The following is a 27,803-nucleotide window of genomic DNA, read 5'->3' on the forward strand; positions in this document are numbered from 1 at the left end:
TTTCTTCTAACTAATTTAAAAACTTAGTTGAGCTAAAACTGGTCATAGAATTTTCCATAAGAACGGAATCATTTTGTCAGGAGTACTTAGCGCACCTTCAAAACGTCAGAAAATAAAAACTAACATAAAAGGCGAGAATCTTTGTAAACAAAAAATGCTGTTACTGTTTTGAAACTTTTAGGGGTACATCATTTTCCTACCGATAAAAAAAGAAAGTCTCTGACGATCACACTTCTCAGCCACGAAAAAGAATAGGTTTCGCGGTGACTTACAGATATTTAGGAGAACGAAGAATAACGAGTGCAAATATAACGAGAGATTTCTTCATATTCCCATCCGATTACTGTCAAGATATCTATTTGGAAGGCACAGACAATTCGGCCGTTCGATGACTCTATCAAGGATCGTATCAGTCTTGTGTTCACTTTGATCCTGTTCGGTCAATTTGGAAAATGCAAATTAGAGGAACATAATATCAGAAATACACGAAGATGCATCTCTGAGATATACCTGAGTTTTTGTAAGCATTTATTGGGGATCGTTCAGTTTCTTTCGCTATGAAACTTACAGTATGTACAGTAAAACGGTATGTTTCATTTCTATTCAGTAGCCAATTATTTTAGATAGTCTAGAGTCGGAGCAGGAAGTTATTACCAGATGTCGTCGTCGAATTTAATCGAGTTGACTGAGGTGTTGATCTGACCTCCGGAATAGCTTCCTCTTTTCTTCTTGTTTTTCTCGTGCTACAAAATACAATATTAGCTGAGAACTTTTATTTCAAAATTACCGTAAATTTCTTTCCCTTGACTGTCTTCAGCTGTTCGTGGGCCTTCTTTCCCCAACCAACAACGCCTCCTTGGACGTCCACAGCCATTCGGTCGTCAAGCTGTTTGCCGCCCTTGCAAGTGAAGAGTTCAATTTCTTCTGTTCGAACTCGTCTAAATGGAGAGCTCTGGCGCTTTCGCTTGGCATTTCGCGGCTTGGACGGAGTAACAGCCATTTGCTCCTCATCGGGAGACTCCTCTCTTCGTCGTTTTTGCCCGCTAGAGTAAATGAAAAAGAGTCACCTTTGGAATTATCATTTACCTTGCTGCTTTTTTAGGAGGCTCGACCTTGACTTTCACGGGTTCCTCATCGCTAGAGCTGTCAGACGAGCTTTCTTCCTTCTTCACCTTTTTCGCGGGAGTGGCTGGTTTCTTGGTGACCTTCGGTGGCTCTTCGTCTGACGAAGAATCTGATGAAGAAGCGGGTTTCTTGATTGCTTTCTTCGCTGGAGTAGCCTTCTTCACAACTTTCGGCGGCTCTTCATCGGATGAGGAGTCCGAGGAAGATTCTTTCTTCGTCACTTTCTTTGGCGTGGCAACTTTTTTCACCACTTTTGGGGGCTCTTCGTCGGACGAGGAATCATCAGAAGAAGATTCTTTTTTCGCCACCTTCTTCGCCGGAGTAACTGCTTTCTTCACAACCTTTGCAGGCTCTTCATCAGAAGACGATTCCGAAGAGCTCTCTTTCTTTGAAACTTTCTTGACATGAGTCGCTGGTTTTTTCGCAACCTTCGGCGGTTCTTCATCTGAAGAGGAGTCTGAAGAAGAGCTATCCTTCTTCGTAACCTTTTTAGCTGGAGTGGCCACTTTGTTTACAACCTTAGGTGGCTCGTCATCCGAAGACGAATCCGATGAGCTTTCCTTCTTTGGCACTTTCTTCGCCGGAGTCGCCGCTTTCTTTGCGACTTTAGGAGGCTCTTCGTCAGAAGATGATTCGGAAGAAGAACAAGCCTTCTTCACAACTTTCTTCACAGGCGTTGCAGCTTTCTTGACCACCTTTGGCGGTTCTTCGTCAGACGAGGAGCTGTCCGACGAAGAGCTGTCTTTCTTCACAATTTTTTTCGCTGGAGTCGATACTTTTTTAGCAACTTTCGGTGGTTCTTCATCAGATGACGAATCGGATGATGAGTCTTTCTTCGCAGCCTTCTTAGGCGTTGCCGGCTTTACCACAACTTTTTTCGCCGGTTCTTCGTCGGAGGAAGAATCATCGGAAGAAGAATCCTTCTTTACAACCTTCTTGGCTGGCGTTGCTGGCTTTTTAACAACTTTAGGAGGCTCCTCATCGGACGACGAGTCATCGGAAGACGATTCTTTCTTCGCTGCCTTCTTCACAGGTGTGACAGTCTTTTTCACCACCTTGGGTGGTTCTTCGTCTGATGAGTCGTCGGATGAGCTTTCGTTCGCCTTCGTGAATAACTTTTCCTGGACTCCACCAAACGACACTAAAGAAACGTTGATTCGGGTATTAAACCCTTCTTTTCTTACCATTTCCGGGTGTGGTCTTTCCAGGAGTCTTGATGTTCGATTTCTTCACTGATGGAGTGCTTTTGACGATCTAAATCGCCGTTAACGTCTTTTCAGCGATGAAAGACCTACCGGTGTTCCGAAATCTGGAGGAGGGACAGCTGCAAACTTGGCTTTAGCGGGAGTCTTAGCTGGAGCTTCATCTTCCGAGCTACTATCAGACGATGATGCAGGCGGTTTTCCGAGCGATTTTCTGACAACAGTCTTCTTCGCAACTACCTTCTTTGGAGCTTCGTCTTCGCTCGAGCTGTCGCTTGAGGAAGACTCCTTCTTTGCAGCAACTTTCTTAGTAACCTTGGCGGGAGCTTCGTCTTCGCTGGAATCGTCGCTCGAGGAATCAGCAGGCTTCGGCGGGGCAACCTTCTTGGGAGTTGCCTTCGGCGGCGCTTCATCTTCGCTAGAATCATCGCTCGAGCTGCTTGCCGGCTTCTGTGGGGCCTTTTTCTTTGGTGTAACTTTTGGTACTGGCTCCTCATCACTGAATATGAAATTAGAAACTGTTATATAGAAGAAATTGTACCTGGAAGACGAATCAGAAGAAGCAGGTTTCTTGACTGCGGTCTTCGCCTTTGCCTTCTGAAGCTTTGGTGCTTCCTCCTCGTCGGAGCTAGAGTCGGAACTCGAGCTGCTCGCAGGCTTGTTCTTCTTGAAAGGAGTCTTTTTTCGGTTTGCGATAGCAGCGGACTTCGGTTTCGGTAGGGCTTCCTCATCGCTGGAATCGTCTGAAGAGCTGTCTTTAGGGGCGCGCTTGATAATTGGCTTCGCAAGGGCGTTCAGGTTTTCGTTTGCGGGAAGCTCTGCTTCAGAAGAACTGAGACTTTCTTCGCATCCGGAATCCTTTTTCTCTTCCGCCTGTTCGCTGATAAGTCGTTCCAAAGAAATAGCATCCTTTGCATCTTTCTTTTTCAAACCGGTTTCTTTCTAAATAAATTTTGCGAAAATGAAAGACTTTTTTCAGAAAATACACGAAACTTACGCAAAAAGCCTTAGCCGCCTCCTTAAACTCCTCATCAAGCAGATATTTAAGCACAGCTTTGTCCGATCTTTTCGATTCTCTCATCGATTCCTCTTTTTTAGTTTTATCGGGCAGTGAAGGCAGAAAAAAAGGAAAATTCGCACTCGAGCCTGGAGAGAAGCGAGCCAATCAGAGCGCGCGCTGGTCTCTTGTTCGAAATGAATGAAATTCGGACGCTTTAGGCTCTTTTCCTTCAATGTGAAGTACAGCCGCGAATTTTCTTACATGGCTTTGAAATACCTTCGAATTGAAAAGAAACAATTAGCGTTGAGAATTTTCTGGCAGTTAGGGACCATATTTCGGTCTTTTGCGTAGTCAAATATCATTTATTAATTATATATTAATGAATAGAGTCAATATGTTCATAAATTAATAATTAGTAAATAGACTGCCAGAAAATTCTCTAAACTGGTCCTTTCTTTTCAATTCGAAGGTGTTTCAAAGCAATGTAAGAAATACGGTATTTCAAATACCGTAATCCTATGGCTCTTTCGTGATCACAGTTGACAGTTTTAAAATTCAGTAAAACCAAAAGCGAAGCCACCAGCTTTCGTGTCCTTCATTCAAGTTGAGGTGTGAACTTTTGCAATTTTCAAATTTTCGCAATTAAAAATTTTTGCAATTAAGACTAATGATAACTTATGTCAGGGTTTGGGGTGTTGATGAGTTTTCAATGTAAATTTTCTTTTTAACTTAATTTTGACTTATTGCCACATTAGCCGGCTCGAGTCATTAGCGGCATCGTCCACAAAGATGTTCATTTTCTCTGAACAATGAAATTTAACAAAGCTCATTACGAGCCTGTTAATCATGAACACTTAGAGAGTCTTGCTTCAGTTTCTTACAAGCCAGCTAGCTGAAAAGCAAAAAGCTCTAATCAGCAAAAATTTTAAAATGTCATCTGAAATTTCTGAATTTCTTTCGCGTTCCAAAGACCCTAAACAATCGTTCCATCAAAAGTTCATACTTGAATTTTCCGTGAAGAATGGTTGTCCATGAAATTTGCGTCGGACAATGGACTGATGTACCAGGCTGCCGTAACCTATAAGTGTACCCGGAACGAGCTAGCGAAGCCTCTGACGAACAACCAAGAACCAGCAAGTTTCATAACTGAAAATCATTACGATCTCTAGATGTGCTCGAGTTTCCCAGGAGAAAATTGCATGTTTTTTGCACCTGGGAAGCTCTAGCCCATCTAGAGAAGATTTTCCAATGCATGAGCTATTCGAAATAAGATTAAATAAAAAAATTCTCTAGTTCACACCGAGTTTCTCAGCAAAACAGAAAAGAACGGTAAAGGCAACTCCAATGATAGGAATTCGTTTTCTCAACCAACAGTCTCTCCCGAACAAATACAGCCCGAGTCTGAAATGCGAACCGAGATGCTAGTCAATGGAAAATATCGCGTCAATCATCAATCAAATCATCATCTCTTCCACATTCCAGCCCTTTTTAGGGCTGCATTTTCGCCGATTCGGACAATCAATCGTCTGCAAGTACAACAGAAAAAACAGTCGTTGATTCCCCATCACTGCGGACAAATCGACCCATACAAGAAGAAACCCATACAAAAGTTAAAGAGCGAAAAGGCTGAATTTATCTCCTCGGCTGTCACTTGCACGCCACCACCTCGCGCGGCTAATCCACCGGAACATGCATTGAAAAGGCCAGCGTCGTCTTTATTGAGCATCATTAAAACCTTTGAGCGAAATTTTAAGGATACACTTAAAATATATCGAAATTTTTAAAATGAATTGCTTGTTGCTGGTAGTCGTAAATATCTTGAGAAGCAGTGCGCAACTGATATATGCAGATAATGGTAAGTACCATCACAAGAAAATCTTATTGCCCTAAAAAGGGCAAATTGGAATTGATTAGCAAGCATTTGCTAATTTTGAATGTCTCGATTCATGTCGGACTAAATGTAGGAGCACTGATGCAACTTAGTAATACGCTGAGGTTCTAGCGTTGTTTATATATGAGCGCCCGAGAAGCGCCGTATTCCATCTAGAGAAAATTCAAATTATCAGCATGTTCTTGCAAAGACTGCTTTTTTGAACGAAGCGCTTCAAAGTGTTTATTTTTCAAACTTTGCATCTTCCTATTATTAATAAATTTTCAATATTCTTCAAAATCAGAAAGATTAATGACATATTTAAGGAGATTTTCTATAATTCCTTACTGTTACTCTTAGATAAAATAGTAGCAGAAAGCGAGAGGGCTTTGCGAAAATGCTTTGTCTACATGGAACAGGTGATGGACTGTAATCCGCCGTTGAGGAAGATAGGAAAGGTAGCGTCGATTCGTAATTATTTCACATCAAAAATGGTTTGAAGTATAAATGGAGGATGGAGAAGAACTTCAAAAACGCGCTCTTCCATCTTCAAAACGAAAATTGCCGCCTTCAAGAAGATTCTTCCTATGCTCCCCCAAAAAGGTATAATAGAGGCCAAAATATGTTTACAGATAGGTACTTTGCCAAATTGATCGAGCAAGCGCAGAAGAGAAAGATCGCCAAGACTTGGTTTCCAAAATCGTAAATTTCTTGGAATTAGAGATCCACTCTGTAAACCACCAAAGCCACAGCTATCTGTGAAATTAGGCGAAATTTGCGAAGGATTGTCAAGGAACGGATATAAGTGTCTTATAATGATGACAGCTTGTGTGGCAATTATGAGTGTAATTATTGTTCAATCTCCAAAAATTTGATTTTGGAAACGACGATAAATGAGTCACAAAAATGTTTTTTTTTTCATAGAAAAATATAGTTAAATATCCGCGAAAGGGACTTTTTCGCAAAAGAAATCTTCTCTGGCTGCCGACGATTCAATGCCTGGCAAGACCGAAACAACCACTTACTGAAGGACATCCTAAGAATGCGCAATCAATGTCTAAAACGCGCAAATCTACCTTACTAAATCATCACTTCCACCTCAATAACCTGTGAATAAAGACATTTGTAAGCATTAAAGTCGACTCTGAAAAATATAACGGCAAGATTATTCGCGCAGCCGCAGCGACAAATTGAAACAAGCAGGAAAAAATTGAATCGTTGTTTTTGGCATTGGAGGAGCGTTTTCACGCGTTTTTCGCGGAAGTGAAATCAATCTCATTTCAACTGGACGGATGCAGATTACAGTCTTAGAGCAGGTTTTCTTAGCAGTGAATAATGGTGTTTTTCTAGAGGTGAACGGGCTTCTCAGAGAGAAAATTGCAATTTTTTACCTGAGAAGCTCCTTTTGTCTAGAGAAATTATTGGTAAACATTACTTCCGTTAATTTTTTGACGGCGAAAATAAATTCTTTCTAGATAAAACTAGTGAGCTTCTCAGGAAAAGCTATATAAATCGCCATTTCTTTTGAAAGCCAAGATGTACTGAATGCAATCGGTAACCGACGATGACTTATTGTTAGGGTCCGTACACAAAAATTCTAACTTTTTTGTTACAAAAGCAAATCCTTTGAAAGTTTTAGTGGTTATTAATATGCCTTTGTGGATTGTAAAAACAGAATTAAATTGAAAATTCAAAAAGGGTTGATGAGATAAGCGCTTAAAAAGCCTGAAAAACACTGTTGTATTAAAATTTCAGAAAATTAAACAACATGAGAAGATTTATCGATGGCGATTTTAATTTTATTCTTCAATAAAAAAGTTTGAAAAGCTTCTACAACATCCTCAAATTAAAGGAAGAAGGTCAAAATCTGGCCTTCTTGCGCTGCGCAGCGCGCGCGATGCGTCACTTTCCTTATTTGGAAGTCGTAGGGTGGCCGCAGCGCAGAGACGCAAAAAGAAAAAAATTCAATTTTCATAAAAAATTATATTATAATAAAAATAAACTTTTTTCTTCTAAAATAAGTAATAACAGATAAATTTTATATTTTTATAAATAACAAAACATTTTTATTAAAAAAAATTCAAAATTTAATAAAAAGCTCATTAATAATTAATGAATAATAATATCAATAGAATAAATAAACAATCCTTCGAGCCCCATTCCTTGATTTTTAAATTAAGGGGGCTTGACGACCCTTCGGGCCGTCTCAGCCCCATTCCTTGATTTTTAAATTTAAGGGGCTTGACGGCCCTTCGGGCCGTCTCAGCCCCATTCCTTGATTTTTAAATTTAAGGGGCTTGACGGCCCTTCGGGCCGTCTCAGCCCCATTCCTTGATTTTTAAATTTAAGGGGCTTGACGGCCCTTCGGGCCGTCTAAGCCCCATTCCTTGATTTTTAAATTTAAGGGCTTGACGGCCCTTCGGGCCGTCTCAGCCCCATTCCTTGATTTTTAAATTTAAGGGCTTGACGGCCCTTCGGGCCGTCTCAGCCCCATTCCTTGATTTTTAAATTTAAGGGGCTTGACGGCCCTTCGGGCCGTCTCAGCCCCATTCCTTGATTTTTAAATTTAAGGGGCTTGACGGCCCTTCGGGCCGTCTCAGCCCCATTCCTTGATTTTTAAATTTAAGGGCTTGACGGCCCTTCGGGCCGTCTCAGCCCCATTCCTTGATTTTTAAATTTAAGGGGCTTGACGGCCCTTCGGGCCGTCTCAGCCCCATTCCTTGATTTTTAAATTTAAGGGGCTTGACGGCCCTTCGGGCCGTCTCAGCCCCATTCCTTGATTTTTAAATTTAAGGGCTTGACGGCCCTTCGGGCCGTCTCAGCCCCATTCCTTGATTTTTAAATTTAAGGGGCTTGACGGCCCTTCGGGCCGTCTCAGCCCCATTCCTTGATTTTTAAATTTAAGGGGCTTGACGGCCCTTCGGGCCGTCTCAGCGCCATTCCTTGATTTTTAAATTTAAGGGCTTGACGGCCCTTCGGGCCGTCTCAGCCCCATTCCTTGATTTTTAAATTTAAGGGGCTTGACGGCCCTTCGGGCCGTCTCAGCCCCATTCCTTGATTTTTAAATTTAAGGGGCTTGACGGCCCTTCGGGCCGTCTCAGCCCCATTCCTTGATTTTTAAATTTAAGGGGCTTGACGGCCCTTCGGGCCGTCTCAGCCCCATTCCTTGATTTTTAAATTTAAGGGGCTTGACGGCCCTTCGGGCCGTCTCAGCCCCATTCCTTGATTTTTAAATTTAAGGGCTTGACGGCCCTTCGGGCCGTCTCAGCCCCATTCCTTGATTTTTAAATTTAAGGGGCTTGACGGCCCTTCGGGCCGTCTCAGCCCCATTCCTTGATTTTTAAATTTAAGGGCTTGACGGCCCTTCGGGCCGTCTCAGCCCCATTCCTTGATTTTTAAATTTAAGGGGCTTGACGGCCCTTCGGGCCGTCTCAGCCCCATTCCTTGATTTTTAAATTTAAGGGGCTTGACGGCCCTTCGGGCCGTCTCAGCCCCATTCCTTGATTTTTAAATTTAAGGGGCTTGACGGCCCTTCGGGCCGTCTCAGCCCCATTCCTTGATTTTTAAATTTAAGGGCTTGACGGCCCTTCGGGCCGTCTCAGCCCCATTCCTTGATTTTTAAATTTAAGGGGCTTGACGGCCCTTCGGGCCGTCTCAGCCCCATTCCTTGATTTTTAAATTTAAGGGCTTGACGGCCCTTCGGGCCGTCTCAGCCCCATTCCTTGATTTTTAAATTTAAGGGCTTGACGGCCCTTCGGGCCGTCTCAGCCCCATTCCTTGATTTTTAAATTTAAGGGGCTTGACGGCCCTTCGGGCCGTCTCAGCCCCATTCCTTGATTTTTAAATTTAAGGGGCTTGACGGCCCTTCGGGCCGTCTCAGCCCCATTCCTTGATTTTTAAATTTAAGGGCTTGACGGCCCTTCGGGCCGTCTCAGCCCCATTCCTTGATTTTTAAATTTAAGGGGCTTGACGGCCCTTCGGGCCGTCTCAGCCCCATTCCTTGATTTTTAAATTTAAGGGCTTGACGGCCCTTCGGGCCGTCTCAGCCCCATTCCTTGATTTTTAAATTTAAGGGCTTGACGGCCCTTCGGGCCGTCTCAGCCCCATTCCTTGATTTTTAAATTTAAGGGGCTTGACGGCCCTTCGGGCCGTCTCAGCCCCATTCCTTGATTTTTAAATTTAAGGGGCTTGACGGCCCTTCGGGCCGTCTCAGCCCCATTCCTTGATTTTTAAATTTAAGGGGCTTGACGGCCCTTCGGGCCGTCTCAGCCCCATTCCTTGATTTTTAAATTTAAGGGGCTTGACGGCCCTTCGGGCCGTCTCAGCCCCATTCCTTGATTTTTAAATTTAAGGGGCTTGACGGCCCTTCGGGCCGTCTCAGCCCCATTCCTTGATTTTTAAATTTAAGGGCTTGACGGCCCTTCGGGCCGTCTCAGCCCCATTCCTTGATTTTTAAATTTAAGGGGCTTGACGGCCCTTCGGGCCGTCTCAGCCCCATTCCTTGATTTTTAAATTTAAGGGGCTTGACGGCCCTTCGGGCCGTCTCAGCCCCATTCCTTGATTTTTAAATTTAAGGGGCTTGACGGCCCTTCGGGCCGTCTCAGCCCCATTCCTTGATTTTTAAATTTAAGGGGCTTGACGGCCCTTCGGGCCGTCTCAGCCCCATTCCTTGATTTTTAAATTTAAGGGCTTGACGGCCCTTCGGGCCGTCTCAGCCCCATTCCTTGATTTTTAAATTTAAGGGGCTTGACGGCCCTTCGGGCCGTCTCAGCCCCATTCCTTGATTTTTAAATTTAAGGGCTTGACGGCCCTTCGGGCCGTCTCAGCCCCATTCCTTGATTTTTAAATTTAAGGGGCTTGACGGCCCTTCGGGCCGTCTCAGCCCCATTCCTTGATTTTTAAATTTAAGGGCTTGACGGCCCTTCGGGCCGTCTCAGCCCCATTCCTTGATTTTTAAATTTAAGGGCTTGACGGCCCTTCGGGCCGTCTCAGCCCCATTCCTTGATTTTTAAATTTAAGGGGCTTGACGGCCCTTCGGGCCGTCTCAGCCCCATTCCTTGATTTTTAAATTTAAGGGGCTTGACAAAGGCCGGGAACTCTGAGTTGATCAATCTCAGTTCTGTCCCCAACCCCACCCACACCCATCGCTTTTAAAACTCAAATTATCCTCGTTTTTATTTTAATTATGGTTTTTTTTAAGTTATGAAAATCGTCATTATTTTTAATTTCAATTATCAATTAAAATCTTGCTTGAGCATTTTTATCGATTATTTTGGTAGACTAACGCTTAGTTTTGCAAATTTGAAAAAATCTATTTTACCCTTTACGCTGGCGCTTTGCGTGCTCACCCCGTATCATGCGCTCCCCTGCGTGATCGCGCGCCACGCGCTGCATTCAAAATATCGGCAAAATTTGCAGTTTTTGTAAATTTCGGACAGAAGCATGAGGTTTTCAAACTTTTTAAAGGGAATTGGAATAAGCTTGTCCCGCCGGTCATCTCAGTATAATTTATTTTTTGAAATCGGAATACAACCTGGTGAACACAAAAATCACCATCTTTGACCCTTTATATTTTTCAACCCTTTCATTTTAGAGAGAGTCAAAAAGCAAAAATGCTTATTTGAACTACCTCAAAAACATATTAAAAAATAAAAACGATTGGATTAGTATTTCGGGTACTTAATTTTTGTGTACGGACCCTACTTATTGTTACGACAGAAAGTGAGAATGGCTCATGGTTTAAGGGCCATGGAAGAGGAGTGTGCGTATGGACGGATGTGGAAGGTCCTGTTGAGGAAGTAAGCGAGTCACGAAAAGCATATGACATTGAGCCCATCGACTTGACTCCGAACTCGAAAATCCACGCAAAAAATGTATCAAGAAGAAGGCATTTGATGCTATGATGAGGACTCATCATTGAAGAGCATTTATTATTAGCTCTTTTAGGGCTATAAATGGCTAAATGGGACGCTACTATCAGCACTTGGTGGTTGGTAGAATTGCTTGTCGTTTTTATTTTTACAAACATGTATTTTAAAAATTCATTCACGGTCGGTTAGACCTCCATCACGGTATCGGAGGCATAACTTGAAAAGGTATCGGAGGAGAAGCGATTTTCATTGTGTTTCTTATTATCGTCGTTCTGCTCGGTCAGCTGTGCACTTCCGCTTTCGTCGGTCGCTTCAAACAGATCGTCAAGGCCATCGTCGGCGAAATCGTCGAACTGGGCGATGTCCTTTTCGAAGGCTGTCGAAAATCGGTCGCAGTCTTGATCAGCGCTAGAAGATTTGAATTTATGATATGGTTAAAAATAACTAAGCAAACATCTAAAAAGCGATGACAGATTCACGGGCGGTTTATAGATGGTTATATTTATTGTTTTAAACTTATAGGTTATAGCTGTTTCCGAAGATGATTATGACCATAAATGAAACTTTTGATACTCTGACATGTGACAAGAGAAATAAATCTATAAGAGGAAGTCGCTACCAAGAGATCAATAAGCATTTCATTGCTCAAATTTATGTGTTACGGGGGTCCAAAATCGTGATCTTGCTTTACAGTTTTCTCAATGTAGGATTGTTATTATCTGACTTACTTCGATAAGAGCTTGCCAACAAAAACTTGAGGTGGTTTGTTTTCCTTCTGAAGAAACTTTTCACGCCTGGCAGCAACAGTGCCATTCTGTATCACCCTTCTGGTGACGCTGGCTGGCCCACGTGACCTCATTCGTTTAATGTAATCCAAGTAAGACTCGCTTTTCAAACGCATTGACGCTGCTTCCCGCGAGTTGATAGACTTGAGGCTTGATGACGATACAGAGTGAACCGAGGACAGTGACTGCTCGACCTTCTCCTCCTTGATGACGGGAGGAAGGGGTGATGCTTTTTCAACAGCTGACATTTCGGGTTTTTCCGTGGGTGCTTCGGGGGCACTTATTATTCTTAAAAATGTATCAACGAATAATTCTTTTCAGGGTTCATGGCTGTTATAAGTTATAACTCAACAATTGCCACACAGTCCGGATCTAAATCCACTAGATTTTACTCAGTTATCATCATCTAGTGAGGGCTCTTTTTCTATAAAAATATCACTATTTTATCAACTTTATGTGTGGGATGACTAAGTTCGTGGGGACTAGGTTCGTGGGACTAGGTTCGTGGGTGGCTGGCTGGAAAACGTGGTTCGTGGGACTAGGTTCGTGAGTTTTTGATTTTATATGTATATTTTTATTTATACTGATTAAGTGTTATTTATATGTATATATTTATTTATATATATTTATATATATGTATTGACGCGCTTTTAAGGTTGGGGTATTTAAATCTCCCATAAACTTATCTTTAGGCCCGGAGCACCATATATATTTAGAATCAGTAAGAAAAATCTAGAAACTTGACCATAACCGATTCTCAAAAATCACTTCCGGTAGCGATTCTAGAGCCGGAAGTTGATGAAATTTAGGTGTTAGGGTGAAGTGTGACCTATCAAATTGATGCTAAGACGATTTCCTATCATTTAAGAAGAGAATCAACACCAACGGAGATCAAACCAACCGGAAAAAACAGAAAAGAATTTCATCATTTTATGTCTTTTTAACATGATTTTACCGGTGGGTTTGACCACGTTTGAGACTGTTTCTTCTGATATATTTATTATAGGATGACTCAAAATCTTCTGAGCATTAATTTGATAGGTCACACTCTAGCATTACTACCAAATTTCATCAACTTCCGGCTCTAGAATCGCTACCGGAAGTGATTTTTGAGAATCGGTTATGGTCAAGTTTCTAGATTTTTCTTACTGATTCTAAATATATATGGTGTTCCGGGCCTAAAGATAAGTTTATGGGAGATTTAAATACCCCAACCTTAAAAAAAGCGCGTCATTGTAATTATATGATCATATAATATAATATTGTTATCTAAATATAGGTTCGGGGTTTTTGATTGGTTAGAATTTTTATTCTATAAGGAAAAATATGTGCGACTAGGTTCGTGGGACTAGGTTCGTGGGTTTTGAAATTTTTTATAAGGAAAAGGGAGGTGCGACTAGGTTCGTGGGACTAGGTTCGTGGGTTTTGAAATTTTTTATAAGGAAAAGGAGGGTGCGACTAGGTTCGTGGGACTAGGTTCGTGAAGACTAGGTTCGTGAAGACTAGGTTCGTGGGACTAGGTTCGTGAAGATTAGGTTCGTGAAGACTAGGTTCGTGAGACTAGGTTCGTGGGACTAGGTTCAGTTAAAGAGCCTAGCGGCTTATTTTGGGGGTTGGGGGTGGGAAAGTCATTTTTTACCATTCAACTTTACCCAATTTTACAACCCACGAACCTAGTCCCACGAACCTAGTCTCACGAACCTAGTCTTCACGAACCTAATCTTCACGAACCTAGTCCCACGAACCTAGTCTTCACGAACCTAGTCTTCACGAACCTAGTCCCACGAACCTAGTCGCACCCTCCTTTTCCTTATAAAAAAATTTCAAAACCCACGAACCTAGTCCCACGAACCTAGTCGCACCCTCCTTTTCCTTATAAAAAAATTTCAAAACCCACGAACCTAGTCGCACGAACCTAGTCGCACCCCCTTTTCCTTATAAAAAATTTCGAAACCCACGAACCTAGTCCCACGAACCTAGTCGCACCCTCCTTTTCCTTATAAAAAAAATTTCAAAACCCACGAACCTAGTCCCACGAACCTAGTCGCACTCAATTGTTCCTTATAAAAAAATTTATAATTTTTATAATACTTATGATACTTATAGAAAATATCATTTTCAAAACCCACGAACCTAGCACCCCTACGAACCTAGTCCCACGAACCTAGTCGCACCACATTGTTCCTTATAGAAAGGAAACCATACCCCATCTTGCATACTTTGGCATAACCACCTACGAACCTAGTCCCACGAACCTAGTCCCTACGAACTTAGTCATCAATCCCAACTTTGTGGGTTCTAAAAAAAATAATACTAACCTTTCCCGACTTTTCAAATTCTCTTTTGAGAAGCTTTGAGAGATTGACTCGAGCTAATAAAGGATGATTTTGTTTCTGTTGGGTTTTTGTGGCTCAGCAAGCGTGACGGTTCAGAATCCTTCTCCCCTTTGAAAGTAGGCATCCTCATGTCAGCCAGGTTGAAATCGATCGCTTCGTGGTTTTCCGCCTAGTTTAAATTGTGATGAAGCGATCCAATTTGATGATTTCAAGTGTTTTTGAGTTGGAGTATTTCCGGAAGGGTAATTCCCTTCCTTTCCGGAGCAATTTTGGATTACCTTAGTTGCTGTGTAGTCGATGGACTCTTTTCGCCGAGGCCTTATTTTTGAGTTTTCGACATTTGACATTATTAGTTACATCATAGGAGCCTTCTGAGAGCGCAAAAGTCACGAAGGATTAGGCGGAAATTATCCGATCGTAAACGTCAACCGCCATTTTCAGAAGATGTCAGACCAAAAGGAACCATTTTAATAGCTCTATAGGTTAAGCGCGATGCTACAGTTTATCAATTGGTCTCTCGGCAACATGGTGGGTTGGTAATTTATGTCGAGATATCATAAAGGAGGATTAGGGCTGCTATTTTTAAAAATTGAACTCTTCCTTGATTTCGATCGGGCGCGTGTTTTGATCTTCTCAAAAAGCTGCGGCAAGCTTGCTAGAATTTTCTCAATTAAAAACGATCGCTTTTTCAAAAGTACCTCTTCTTCCGAGTGGCATTTTCGATCGATCTTCTCGGCCTTGAAATTTTCTTCAAATTTGTTATTGTTAATCCGCCCTATTCTTCGATATCGTTCTCTATCCAGCTCGTCAAACAAAGTCGTGATTTCGAATTTTGATTCAAGAATTATTGTTTAAAAATGTTTAAATCGATAACGAACGAAGGCTATTATCTAACGTGTGTGCTCGCAAACAGAATACGAAAGAAAGGAAAACGATAAATACGTCCGGGTGATCATCAAAAGCAACTTGGCGCCATAACTTGGACTCGGCCGCCCCCAACGTTGAGAACCAATTTTTGAACAAGATTGCGCCCGGAAATCATTTTACTTTCAAGGACTCGTTTTAGGATGCCGTAAATTGGTTATTCTGAGACTGGACTCTTCCCAGACCGATTCATGCTCATATACCGGGGCGAAAACGTAAATTTTCAAAACCACAGGCTATAATTATTTCCAAAAGGATCTCACAAAGTAACTGACGTCAGAAGATAATTTTTAAGTGGGACTGAGAACTTTACCAATCATATTTTTATTAATATTAACATGCTTTTCATCATCAATTTTGATAAATCATCGATTCAGTTCGGTTTTGAATTCTGACACATTTTAACTTCGAGCACCATTTTCTAGAACACCTTCTATGTTTTGAAAAGATCTTTTTTGAAAATCAGTTCAGGATGGAAGCGCAAAGGAACGGTGCCGCATCCAGTCCTTTTCAACCTGTGCGCGAATCGATTGACTGGCTCGAGCAGGTCAAGGCCGAGCGAGCCAAAGCACTCGAGGTATATAATCACAGTTAATAAGTTTATGTAGGATTCTTTAGATCCGCCGCGCGGAAAGAAAGAAACCAGTATATGATCAATCGACGTATGCGACGAGAACATATGGCAGCGTTATTCCAGAACTGCGAGCAGAGATCGCCAAGATTGGAATGGATCCAAAGGAAGATCCAGAAAGGTTTACATTAAAAAACGCCCTCATTTAACGGTGCTTTAGTGAAAGTGCTCAAATTCAATTCCGCATTGACGAGGCTAATTTGAATAGTTACCGCGAGAAGCTCGATCAGAGGTGAGATTTAATGATCGAGGCTTCTTTTGATCTTCCCTTGTTCAGGTCACGCATCAGCCGCTACGAACTGCTGGCGGATAAGCGTAGGATCTTCCATCGTCAATTTGGGATACTCAGCAAGAAAGCAGCCATCAAGCAGATTACGGAGCGCGCTGATGTCGCAGAAAAGGTAAGTCTTATTACTAATAAGTTATTAGAACAGAGATGTTCAAGATTGACAATCTTAGATTGTCGACTAAAAGCAAATTTTAGGAAGCTGATGACCGAGAAAAGCGACTCGAGGCAGAAACTATAGCTTTTGATGAGCACTTGCACGACGCCAATGCTGCGGCGATCTCTGCAATGCAAGAAGCAGATGAAATGTCGCGCCAACATCGTCGCAAAAACGCCGAAATCAAGAAGATGACTGGGCAAATCGCTGAGATCCGAGCGGAAATCTGCCGCATGGAAGACAAATTCAGGGTCAAGGATGAGATTAAGCAGTTTGTCAATTTGGTACATCACAATACGTCCACGAGCGACAACAAGCCCATTCGCATGAATTCTGAGGATTGGAATGCCGCCTGGAACACGATTTACTCGACGCGAGATGGGAATCCCTTCAGTCCATCTACGGGTGTGGCTTTGATGCTGGAGCGAATCGATGAGCTGGAAACGCGCAATTTGTCCTTGATTGGGCACTTTCAGCACTCTGAGGAGGAATTCGACGAGATCAAAAAGGTCTTTGAAAAGACAGAGCAGCGTCTCGAGAAGCAGATTCAAGACTTACAGGTAAAACTGACCATTATTTGGATATTAATTTGCATTTCAGGAACACATGGAAATGATGGAATCAACGGCAGAACGATTCACCAATCGATCTGAAGAGCTTGAATTCTACTGCAACATGTTTGGCGGCGCCGCGGGCTTTGAAGACCAAGATGCTCAACTAGCGATCTTTGAAAAAGTGATTGCTGGAGTTTACGCTGATACAACAGGCCAGAAGTCGCTGGAGATCACGATTGATGCACTTTCCATGCTGACCTTTATCGAGACGCGGCTCGAGGACTTGATTGAGATTGAAGATAGACTTCCGCCTGCGAGAGTTAAAGCCGAACAAAACGAAAGGTAACTCTTCATGATCCTCAGCATTCTCATGACTCTTTCAGAGACAAGCAACGACGAATCCAAGCTCGAGAGCAAATGCAAAAAGAAAGTGAAGAAAAGCAGCGCGAGCGAGCTGAACGCGCCAAGAATCGCAACGCCACCGATATGCTCAAGCGAATCGGCCGAAAGTTGAACCAGCGATCTCGTCCTCCAAACAGGCGCCAAAATCTTACTGTAGAAGTACTTGAAGAAGATCCAGATGCAGAGTTCTTCAGATATGACTAAATTTGACTGTGATAAATAACTGCGGTAGCTCACGAAATAAACGTCCATTATTTTGTAAACAAATTTCGAATCAACCCACCAAAATGCAACTTTTCACTTCCAAAAGTTGCAATTTGAAGTCTCCGTTTCTTAATCATTCTAGCACCAAGACAATTAGTGGAGACAAAATAGAATGCTTAGATCTTGCCCCCGGCAGAAATTCAAGTTTTTTCTGAAGATCAGCTTCTAAACGTTAGTAGCTAACTGGTCCTCAAAAATCTAATTTTTAAAAGGTTAACCTGTTTCATCAATAAGTTTATGTAAGAACTACTGCCGCCGTCGTGAACAACAGTCATCGGACCGGATTGCACCGGCTGTAACCGCCCTCGCTTGTCATAGGTCTGAGCTCCACGGACCTCATGCAAGTAATTTTGCCAGCAGCCATTTGCCAGCGATTCACACATTATACGACTTCTAAATCAATATAGAGTAATATGAAGATTGTGAATAAAGAGACCATCGGCAGTTCGAGAAAAGTCCTACAAGCCTCTTATATTTCGTTTTTACTGCTTGTCGCTGGATATTGTATTTTGTCAAGTGCTTTGGAAAAGAGCGAATCTGTTCAAGATTATCGAGTCTCCCGAGATCTCAAACTTCTAGACGACCTCAGAAGTCTGAAGGATGAAATTCATAGATCACAAAACAAGCGAAAAAGTGAGGCTCAAGCAATTATTGAATTACAACTGCTTGACGATCTGAAATCACAAAGTAAAGAAGAAATTCTCCCAAAAAGTCCACCGAAAACACCGATTCCGAATCCATGTCTTCCCGAAAAGCGATCTATTTTACCAAAAGAGGTTCCACTTTTGGACAGAATCGGTGAATACGGGATTGATTCTTGCAAGAGAAGAGAATCGATTTACTTTTTGAAAACGTCGAAGACCGGGAGTACCACTTTTGCGAACATTTTACAGCGATTTGGTTTTGCTAGAGAAGGAACAAACTTTCTCTTCGGGGAACAGACGAATGGAGCTCTGGTGAGAATAGAGTGGGAGCTCGATAACTCACTTCGAACGATTTAGTTCTTTATAAATGGCTACATGCCGTTTAACGAAGACCAGTGTTATCTAGGCAGAGACTTGGTGGAACGTCCGAAATTTGATATTTCTTATGTCCACATGAGGTTCATTGACATTGAAAGTCACATGATTTATCAATCATTTGATGCATTTCGAAGCATTAAACACTAAGGTATATTATATTTTTGTATAATATATTAATTTTTGATTAAATTCTCTTCGTTTACTTTTTCAAAGTATCACAGTACTATTATAGATACAACAAAACAGCAGTAGATCACTTGATGAAGAAGGATGTCTTCAAAGTCAGCATTCTTCGTGATCCTTTAACCAACTTCATCTCCGGCTGGAAGTACTACAATGGTCTTATTGAAAGGATGAGAAAAGCAATCCGCAAGGATTTCTTCCCGCGAGACAATGGTATTGACGATCCAAGAGCAGATTTCATCGGAGAAATGAATCAGTTTCTAAAGATGCCTTGGGAGTACCTAAAGAACTTCCCTTATGCTCACTCTGCGTACTATTTCGCGGTTAATCCTCAGTTCCTCTTCTTTGGCTACCCTTCATATCTTCTCAACATGAGCTACCAAAAAGCCGCAGATCTCGTCGACCAGTGGTTGGAAGAAATCAGCGAAGAATTCGACCACATTTTGATTCTTGAAGATTTGGACAGATCACTTGCAATCTTGATGCTGAAACTGTGCTGGTCAATAGAAGACGTCATGCATCTGAAACTTAATAGTATGCGGCAGATGAAGAGAACACTCAGCGAAGCTTCAAAGCGAAATCTTCGCGAATTCAATTGGGCTGACCAGAGACTCTATGATTTTTTCAGGAGAAAACATGAAAGAGAAGGTACTTTGAGAGCTCAGATTTTTGATCATTATTGGTTTCAGTTCAGCAAATTGGCAAAGAGAAGATCGACGTTATTGTAGAGAAAATACGTGCAGCTACGAAAAGAATCACAGAAGAATGCTTGGATACAGACACAAATCAGCATTATGCGCCCGATTCAATAAGAGATCCTGTTTTAAAGCCAGAAAAACAATCGAATCAAACTTGCTACTTGATGACTGTTGATGCATCAGACTACCTGATAGTCGATCAAATTGAAAGGTGGAAAGAACAATATCCAGATTGGAGAGGAGACGATGGAGACTTCCCAAGTTGCAAAAAAAGTATGACTTTTTTATATGAATAAAACAGGCGGAAGAATAATAATTAAGAATTCAACGAAGAAATAAACTCCACCAAAGAATGGTATCAAGACTTTCTCACTTGGGAAACGAACGAATTCGACTTAAGAAATTCTGTTCCACTTTATTTGCAAAACCTTCAAGCCCAGAACTTTACATATGCATATGAAAACTAATAAATTTTACATTCGAAAACTTTATTAGAATTTGTTGGTTTGCTTATTTCGAAATGAGATTAATGAGAATATTAGTATCGACGGAAGAGATGGTAGATACAGAGGTAGTTTTCTCGCTAATTAATCTTTCTTTCTGCGCCTTTTTCAAAACGCGCTCGATAGAGGGCGCAATTTCTTAAGTGACAACGCCCGTCAGCCGCTCTTTGCTGTAAATCTCTTTTCCCCATGAAAGCTTGATAAAATATTTATGATAATAAAAATTAATCTGACTGGACTCCTAACCAGAGACCTGGAGATCTCTTTACTCTCAAGCTTTTTCATTTATCCGTGAAACGGCCAGGGTTTGAAAAATTTTTGGCTCAGCGACTGAGCACGGCGTGCTCAAATTTCCGCTGAGCCTGAGCACGATTGAGTATCGATTGGAGTGCTCATGCTCAGTGCTCTGAGCATGCTCATGCTCAGACTTTTCAAACCCTGGAAACGTCACCTGAAAATCATTCAAGAAAGGTAAGAACGGAAAATGTTTCCCTTCTTCTTTTAAAAAATCAGTTTGCTCATTTTAATCCCATCATAGTTACGCTAGAGTCTTTTAAGAAGATATTTGTTGAGCTAGAAGCATGTCAATCCGTGCTTAACATTCCAATAAAAGAAACAGATGTCTACTGGCACTGTAGTATCTCTACAGCTCAGTAAATAGCAAAAGCTATTTGTCCGAATTTCTTTTCTTTGCGGCATGATAGGCAGGTCGTATTAGCGCTGTTTGCTGGAAAGTATTGCTGAGTCAATAAAAAGCGGAAAAAGGGCGACGACCTCTTTCGTCTCCGTTCGCATGGCTTTTTCATTTGGTGGACTCGTGACGCGAAAACGATAAAATTGAATGTTCATTTACCTTGAAAATGGTAACATAGTTACTGGGCGGAAAAAAGACCTTCATGAATTGTTTGAATTCAGTAGAGTAGCGACAGTTGGCAGAAAACCAATTTTATGTCTATTTTACTTATCTAATGAGCGTTATCACTTGCTGGACAAACTTATGTAAACAGATGCAAATCTGAAACAGTAAACTGCTTTAACTCGAAACATTTGATAAAACAACTCCTGACTGAAAGTTTTATAACACGAATAAAATGATTTCAAAATTAAAAAGCTTTCTGTTGCCTTAAAGGTCGATCGCTGACCGATCTCTATCCATAACTACAGTGTAAATACAAAAACGTAGGAGCTGTTAGTGAAATTTAGTATTCCAGCCACCTTTCAGAAGAGACACCCATCTTCATGGGCACGAATAAAGTAGAGAAAAGGATTCCAATCAGAAAACAATTAATTTACAAACCCTAATGCACTTCAATTAAAAAAGTCTCATATTTGTGTGCATAAAAATAAACTAAACTTATTTCAAAAATTAAAGTTAAAAAATATCTGTCAATGTATTTTGAGCAACATTCGCGAAAACAAAAACTAATTATTGGTTACTGCGCGATAGCAAAAACCAAAGTCCTTCCAGAACAGAGATCTACGTATTCTAAGTCAACAGACAAACATCACCATCACCAGGCATAGCCGTCGATGACCTTTTCAAAATTTGTCCTAGGAACTTCGTAAGGATATTCAGCTTGGACTAGGGGGTTTACAACTGTCTCATATCATCATATCTTCTCACCTGCATCAATTATATGGATAGACAAGCATTTATAAAAAGTCGGGCCATTGAGCTTCTGGTCAGACTGTAGTCACTGTAAGACAAAATCTATAGCATCGAATAATCATCTGACAACAGAAAAGGTCAACGTCTTATTCAACTGTACGTCTTACTGTATCCGAATCACGAATTTGATCATGAAGTTTTTAACGAATGTTGAACTAGAACTGATTGGACAGCGCCTTGCATAAACTGAATTTTATCACCCTAAACTTTGGAAAAGTGAACGACCTTTTATACGTCAAGGAGTCTGGTTAGTAGAACGTTAATGATTACTTCTCAAAGCAAACAAAATATTTCGATGAAGCGGCACACAACCAAAGTCAAATTAGCGAGCAGCATTCCACTTGCTCACGAACATACAGAATAATAAACCAGAATTGATAATTTTTTTGAGAGCTGGAAAGGAAAAGAGTTTTCTGAATGGGACAAAAGTCCGCAGAGATCCAAGAGACGAGCTTTGGCATCGACAACGATGCCTTCGTCGGTGATCAAGATGCGATTGCCGTGGACGCCGATGGCAAGCCAAAGTCACAAGCAGTTTCGACAAAAGAGCTCTTTCGATTTTGTGGTAAAAGAGAGAAGAACCTCATCTTATTCGGTACAATTGGCGCGATTTTGCATGGAGCCGCGCTGCCGGTTATGATTATTTTTTACGGACAAATGACGGAGAATTTCGTACAGTGGAACATTTGTGATGAGTTAACAACTGTCCAAACTTGTTTTTATAACCAAACCGCTATTGATTTTGATGAAGAACGCAAAGACTTACCATATTCAAATGCAACGGATTATTGCTATAACAGAGAAAAAACTTTCGACAATAAACCTTTCGACGAAAATGATGAAGATGAGCTATCGAGAAGGGATGTCTACCGATCTGGTTGCCAGAAACAAGAATGGATTGATTGGGTAACGAAGTGCAACTACTGTGGGGCTGAACCTGATGAAGATGATCCAACAAGCAGCTATGTTAAAAAATATTTTTCATGCCAAAGAGTTTATCTTGGAAACGAAGATGTTCCTCCACCGTTTGATAAAGCATTTATGGACTCTCCACCTGAAGGAGAAACTCGAACAACAAACATTCCACCTCCACCTGATAATAAAACCGTATTTCCACTTACTTGCCCGACTTTGACAGGTTCAAATGTCGCAAAAGTTGGAAAGATAATGTTCGATAATAGTTCATTTTGTTCTCATTACGACGCATGGAATTCAGCAGAAAGCTTTTACGCTTGTGGCCCAAAACAGGTTGAAGACGCCGTTGCGATCGAGAGCGGAGCGAACTACGACGGCGTCGAATATTCAATTCTCAAGGAAGTTGCTCTAATTTGCGGAATCTTCGCCATCATCGCCTGCTGTACCGTTGCTGCTGGTTATGTGCAAGTTATGTGCTACACTCGTGTTGCTACATACCAAGTTCATCTTCTTCGACAAAAGTTCTTCAAAGCAATCATGCGAATGGAAATCGGATGGTTTGACAAAAATGCTGCTGGAACATTAAATGCTATGTTGGCTGATGACGTCACGAAAGTCTCTGATGGCATGGGTGATAAATTTGCCATTTTGCTTCAGAAAATTTCCTGCTTCATTTTTGGAATTGTATTTGCTCTACTTCAAGGGTGGCAGTTGGCCTTGGTAATTATGTGTGTATTACCTTTTATTGTCCTCGGAGCTGGTTTCCTCTCTCGCGCTGTTTCTCAAATGACTGAAAAAGAACTCAAAGCTTATGGAAAAGCTGGAGCCGTGGCTGAAGAGGTTCTCAACGCTATCAGAACAGTCAACTCCTTCCATGGACAGGACAAAGAAACAGAAAGATACGACAACAATCTCGGTGCAGCGCAGGATCAAGGAATTCGAAAAGGAATGGTCAATGGTATCTTCCTTGGTTATTCTTGGTGCATCATCTTCATTTCTTTTGCCATCGCATTCTCGACCGGTGCGCTCGTATTTGATTACTCTGCGGATAAGATCACTGCTGTCTTTTACTCGATTCTTATGGGTGCCCTTCAACTTTCTCAAGCAGCTCCTAACATTGAAGCAATTGGTGTCGCGAAAGGTGCGGCTGGCCCTATTTTCAAAATCATTGACAGAAGATCCAAAATTGATCCATTTTCTAAGGAAGGAAAGAAAATTCCAGCTGCGAATTTCAAGGGCACAATTGAGTTCAAAGGCGTAACTTTTGCCTATCCTACTAGACCCGATGATAACATTTGCAAAAATCTGAATATCAAATTCGAGACTGGAAAAACGACCGCTATTGTTGGTCCCTCTGGTATGGGTAAATCTACTGTGGTTCAGCTAATCGAACGATTTTACGATCCTCAACAAGGTGAAATCACTGTCGATGGTGTTAACCTCAAAGAACTCAATATTGGTTGGTGGAGAGACACTATTGGAGTCGTCGAACAAGAACCACCACTTTTCAACACAACTATTTACGAAAACATTAAATACGGTAAACCAGATGCTACTGAGGCCGAAATCTTTGAAGCTGCGAAAGCAGCCAATGCATATAACTTTATCATGGACTTGCCCCAGAATTTCCACACAAATGTTGGCGATCGTGGCAATCAACTCTCTGGCGGCCAAAAACAGCGTGTCGCAGTTGCTCGTGCACTTATTCGAAATCCAAAGATCTTGCTTTTTGATCAGGCTACTTCCGCACTTGATACAGAGTCTGAAGCTATTGTATTGAACGGTATCTCCAAATACAGAGCTGGAAGAACTACAATCATCATCGCTCATCGATTGTCGACCATCAAGGCCGCTGATGTCATCAACGGAATGGAGCATGGAACTGTTGTTGAAAGCGGTACGCACGACGAACTTATGAAAAAGACTGGTGTTTACTTTTCGCTTGTTACTCTGCAGTCCCAAGATAAGAAGAAAGATGCCGAAGTTGCCAAAAAGGGCATGGCAGAGAGCAACGAAAAGGCTAAAGTGGAAGAAATGTCTAGAAAAGACTCTGTCAGAAGATCAAAGAGAAATTCAAGAGCCAACTCCCGTGCGTCCCGGGCTTCAATGCCAATGGATCTTGGTTCCTCGGCTGTTGTCGCGAAAGATGCATTTTCAGAAGTTGATGAATTTGATGAAGATAACTTGCCTCCAACAAATAACATGCGAATTCTTAAGCTATCTGCTCCCGACTGGCCACAGCTACTTTGTGGTTCTATAGCTGCTACGATTAACGGTGCTGTCTTGCCTATTTGTGCTCTCGTCATTTCTTACATTCTTGGATTCCTTGGTGAACCAGATGTAAAAACAAAAACGGATGGTATCAAGAGTGCTTGTTTCTTCTTCCTTGGCTTGGCTGGTGTGAATCTTGTTTCTCAATTTTTGCAAGGGTACATGTTCGGCTACTCCGGCGAGCGTCTTACAAGGAAGATGCGAAAAGACGGCTTTCACGCAATCCTTCGACAAGATATCGCTTTCTTTGATGACCCAAGAAATAACACGTCCGCTCTTGCCACCAAGCTTCAATCTGATGCTGGTATGGTCCAAGCGGCTGCTGGTGGACAACTGGGTATTCTGTTCAGTTGTTTAGCGACCGTTGTGATTTCTCTTTTCATCGCCTTCGTGAACTACTGGCTTTTGGCAATTGTTGTTCTCGCCTTCTTCCCTCTTACAGCTTTCACAGGAATGATTCAGGGTAAAATCTGGTCAGGTCAGGCACTCACAGACGGTGACGCGCTCAATGAAGCTGGAAAGATGGTCTCAGAAGCTGTAGAAATGATCAGGTACCATAAACTTTAAGATAACATCTAACTAAACGTTAAATATAGAACCGTTGCTTCCTTCAACCGGGAACAGATGTTCGACGATCGCTACAACAAAGAAATTGAAGCTGTAAGAAATTCCATGTTTTTCTTGACTCATAATAGTTCTAGCCTCTTCATGCTGGTTTGAAACGATCTCACACTTATGGACTTATGTACGGTGTCTCGCAATCTGTCCTTTTCTTCGCTTTCTCGTGTACATTTGCTTTCGGTGCTTATCTCGTTGGTGGACATGAGCTTGGATACGAACAAGGTACGAAAAGATATGCTCGACGATGGTCTCAAATAATTTAGTTTTCCGAATCTTCTCCGCAATTATCTTCGGTGGTAACCAGCTTGGTCGAGCAGCTTCCTCCGCTCCTGACTTTGCTAAAGCGAAAGACTCCGCGGCAAGAATCTTCCGACTTCTCGATCGAATTCCAGCGTACGCTGACCCTTATGATACAAAAGGTAAATATTTGACCCCTCTTCATATTTAACGGATTCAATCAAGGTGAAACCTGGAACTTCAAGGGCGACATCCACTTCAAGAATCTTCAGTTTACTTACCCTACTCGAAAGGATATCCAAGTTCTCAACGTAAGTGTCTGTTGAATTTTTGTTAGGGAAAAATTTGCTTAGGGACTTGATGTTTCCATCAAAGCAGGTCAGACACTGGCGCTTGTCGGTCAATCCGGATGTGGTAAATCAACTTGTATGCAGCTCATTCAACGGTAAATTAAACGACAAAGAAATGATTTAGTAAAAGATCAGATACTACGATACGAATGGCGGCCAAGTGCTCGTTGATGGGCATGATACCACTAAAACGAACACCAAGTTTCTACGATCCAACATTGGTATTGTCGCTCAAGAACCAACTCTATTTGATGCAACTATCGGCGAGAATATTCGCTATGGCGCTCTTCACAGGAATTTGACGGACGAGGAAGTCATTCAAGCTTCGAAAACAGCTTCTCTTCATGATTTCGTCAAGGACTTGCCTATGGGATACGATACACCAACTGGTTTGTTTGTGTTGATGAAATCAAAAGCTAAGAATATTTCAGGTGGTGGAGGAGGAAATCAACTTTCTCGCGGTCAGAAACAAAGAATTGCCATCGCCCGAGCTATTATTCGACAGCCCAAGATTCTTCTTCTTGATGAAGCTACTTCTGCACTTGACACAGGTAAGTTATCGAAACTTGATAAGATTCTAAAAGCCAATCTTTAGAGGCCGAAAAAGTCGTCCAAGCCGCGCTGGATCGAGCTCGAGAAGGAAGAACTTGTATCGTCATTGCTCATAGATTGTCCACTATCCGCTCTGCTGACAAAATCGCTGTCGTCAATAAAGGTAAAGAAATTGAACCTCATCAAGAAATAACACTCACCTTTCTTCAGGTCAACTAGTTGAAGCTGGAACTCACGATGAGCTGATGGAACTCCAAGGCGCCTACTACAAACTCATCACCATGAATGTTACGCTGTCTTAAATTATTCTTTAAACATTGCTCAATTAGAGTAACCAATTTACCTCTCTTTCCCTTAGTGCACTTTTTCTAATTCTGCTTCTATTACAGTTTCAAACTCCATCTCATGTACATTATCACAATAAACATACAAAAGAATGCAGCAATGGAGATTCTCTTCCTTGATTTCAAAGTAGTGGCGCTCTTCAGGCCTATCCAGCTCTTCCAATCGCGTAGGTCCTCCGGCGCTCATTGGTCCGTGGAAAGCTTTTTCTTTTAGAATTTCACAGCTGCACTTTCTTTCTTTCTCTGTTAGTAACAGACTTTTTCGGAGATATTTTTTTAAGAGAAATTGCAACTTTCACGATATTTATTATTTTATGAATTAAATTGATATATAAATACTGACTGTCAATACTGAATTTCTAATCGAATCTGTGTTTAATTGCCAAAGTTCAATCTTTCTAAAGTTTAGAAGGAGCAATGGGATTTTTCGGAAGCAAAAAATTCTCGCCAAAGAAATCGACGATGCGTCGAGCACAATCCCTCAACAGCTTGAAAGACCCCATTCAGATGCAACGAGAATTCAATCCAGACCCAAACAACGTAATGATGCAACTAAACTTTCCATCGAATAATTGTCTTTCAGCAAAGCTTCAAGATCGGAGAAACGACTGTGAAAGTCAAGGCTGACGGATCCTTGACCACTTTGTATAACGAGGCAGATCATAACGTCAAAGAAGTAAGCATACTCATTTCTATACGTCTTTAAAGCTAAAATTTCTAGCAAAACGAGCTTCTTCAAAAGCAGGTTAACCGACTCGTTCTGGAGCGCGAACTTCTCCTTGGTAAGAAATTATCCGATTCTTCCTCTTTTATCATTTCTATTTCCAGATATGCTCGCAGAAGTCACCGCCGACTACAAAATGAGCCAGAAATACGGGCCCAAATAAGCAAAGAAAAACCTCGCGCTAAAAATTTCCTCAGAAAACGAATTTTCCTCCATTTCTACAACTTTTCCTGTTTATTTCCTGCAACCGAGAATTTTGATTTTCCATCTTTATTTTTCCTATTTTTGAATAAACTCTTCTTTTTTAC

At 41.6% G+C, this 27,803-nt stretch overlaps 6 protein-coding genes and 1 long non-coding RNA gene across 8 annotated transcripts; 5 read left to right on the forward strand and 2 right to left on the reverse strand.

The window, feature by feature from the left end:
* Positions 1–516: 516 nt before the first annotated feature.
* On the reverse strand, positions 517–3,496 carry LOC145696873 (uncharacterized). The gene is made up of 7 exons (XM_081773978.1): positions 3,325–3,496; positions 2,869–3,269; positions 2,421–2,826; positions 2,310–2,379; positions 1,087–2,266; positions 788–1,043; positions 517–743 (listed from the first exon to the last, which is right to left on the reverse strand). The coding sequence occupies exons 1-7, from the start codon at positions 3,406–3,408 to the stop codon at positions 651–653; spliced, it is 2,490 nt and encodes an 829-aa protein (XP_081630104.1). The 5' UTR covers positions 3,409–3,496; the 3' UTR covers positions 517–650.
* A 1,141-nt stretch (positions 3,497–4,637) lies between these two features.
* On the forward strand, positions 4,638–6,089 carry LOC145699260 (uncharacterized). Its single transcript, XR_014133992.1, has 3 exons — positions 4,638–5,182; positions 5,558–5,655; positions 5,700–6,089. It is a non-coding gene; the product is annotated as an uncharacterized LOC145699260 (long non-coding RNA).
* A 5,124-nt stretch (positions 6,090–11,213) lies between these two features.
* LOC145697471 (uncharacterized) lies at positions 11,214–14,608 on the reverse strand. The gene is made up of 4 exons (XM_081774680.1): positions 14,467–14,608; positions 14,171–14,357; positions 11,796–12,140; positions 11,214–11,475 (listed from the first exon to the last, which is right to left on the reverse strand). Exons 3-4 carry the CDS (start codon positions 12,098–12,100, stop codon positions 11,253–11,255), a joined length of 528 nt encoding a protein of 175 aa, XP_081630806.1. The 5' UTR covers positions 12,101–12,140; positions 14,171–14,357; positions 14,467–14,608; the 3' UTR covers positions 11,214–11,252.
* A 952-nt stretch (positions 14,609–15,560) lies between these two features.
* Positions 15,561–17,409, forward strand: LOC145698871 (cilia- and flagella-associated protein 100-like). The gene is made up of 7 exons (XM_081776102.1): positions 15,561–15,689; positions 15,731–15,864; positions 15,904–15,975; positions 16,021–16,144; positions 16,228–16,746; positions 16,787–17,082; positions 17,124–17,409. Exons 1-7 carry the CDS (start codon positions 15,585–15,587, stop codon positions 17,344–17,346), a joined length of 1,473 nt encoding a protein of 490 aa, XP_081632228.1. The 5' UTR covers positions 15,561–15,584; the 3' UTR covers positions 17,347–17,409.
* A 410-nt stretch (positions 17,410–17,819) lies between these two features.
* On the forward strand, positions 17,820–19,776 carry LOC145698171 (galactosylceramide sulfotransferase-like). The gene is made up of 5 exons (XM_081775372.1): positions 17,820–18,362; positions 18,408–18,508; positions 18,661–19,259; positions 19,301–19,582; positions 19,631–19,776. Exons 1-5 carry the CDS (start codon positions 17,820–17,822, stop codon positions 19,774–19,776), a joined length of 1,671 nt encoding a protein of 556 aa, XP_081631498.1.
* A 2,016-nt stretch (positions 19,777–21,792) lies between these two features.
* LOC145698864 (bile salt export pump-like) lies at positions 21,793–26,862 on the forward strand. 2 transcript variants are annotated; one of them, XM_081776091.1, is made up of 10 exons: positions 21,793–25,218; positions 25,264–25,327; positions 25,369–25,510; positions 25,552–25,707; positions 25,751–25,836; positions 25,879–25,970; positions 26,011–26,264; positions 26,307–26,426; positions 26,471–26,590; positions 26,638–26,862. In XM_081776091.1, the coding sequence occupies exons 1-10, from the start codon at positions 21,899–21,901 to the stop codon at positions 26,727–26,729; spliced, it is 4,446 nt and encodes a 1,481-aa protein (XP_081632217.1). In that variant the 5' UTR covers positions 21,793–21,898; the 3' UTR covers positions 26,730–26,862. The 2 variants fall into 2 exon arrangements, with proteins under 2 accessions (XP_081632217.1, XP_081632216.1); XM_081776090.1 differs by having other exon boundaries at positions 26,011–26,426.
* Positions 26,863–27,165: 303 nt separating this feature from the next.
* On the forward strand, positions 27,166–27,802 carry LOC145696811 (uncharacterized). The gene is made up of 4 exons (XM_081773906.1): positions 27,166–27,311; positions 27,355–27,447; positions 27,493–27,553; positions 27,600–27,802. The coding sequence occupies exons 1-4, from the start codon at positions 27,189–27,191 to the stop codon at positions 27,656–27,658; spliced, it is 336 nt and encodes a 111-aa protein (XP_081630032.1). The 5' UTR covers positions 27,166–27,188; the 3' UTR covers positions 27,659–27,802.
* The last annotated feature ends 1 nt before the right edge of the window (position 27,803 follows it).

This window comes from Oikopleura dioica, chromosome 2 (assembly GCF_907165135.1).
Source record: "Oikopleura dioica chromosome 2, OKI2018_I68_1.0, whole genome shotgun sequence".
Taxonomy (NCBI): Eukaryota; Metazoa; Chordata; class Appendicularia; order Copelata; family Oikopleuridae; genus Oikopleura; species Oikopleura dioica.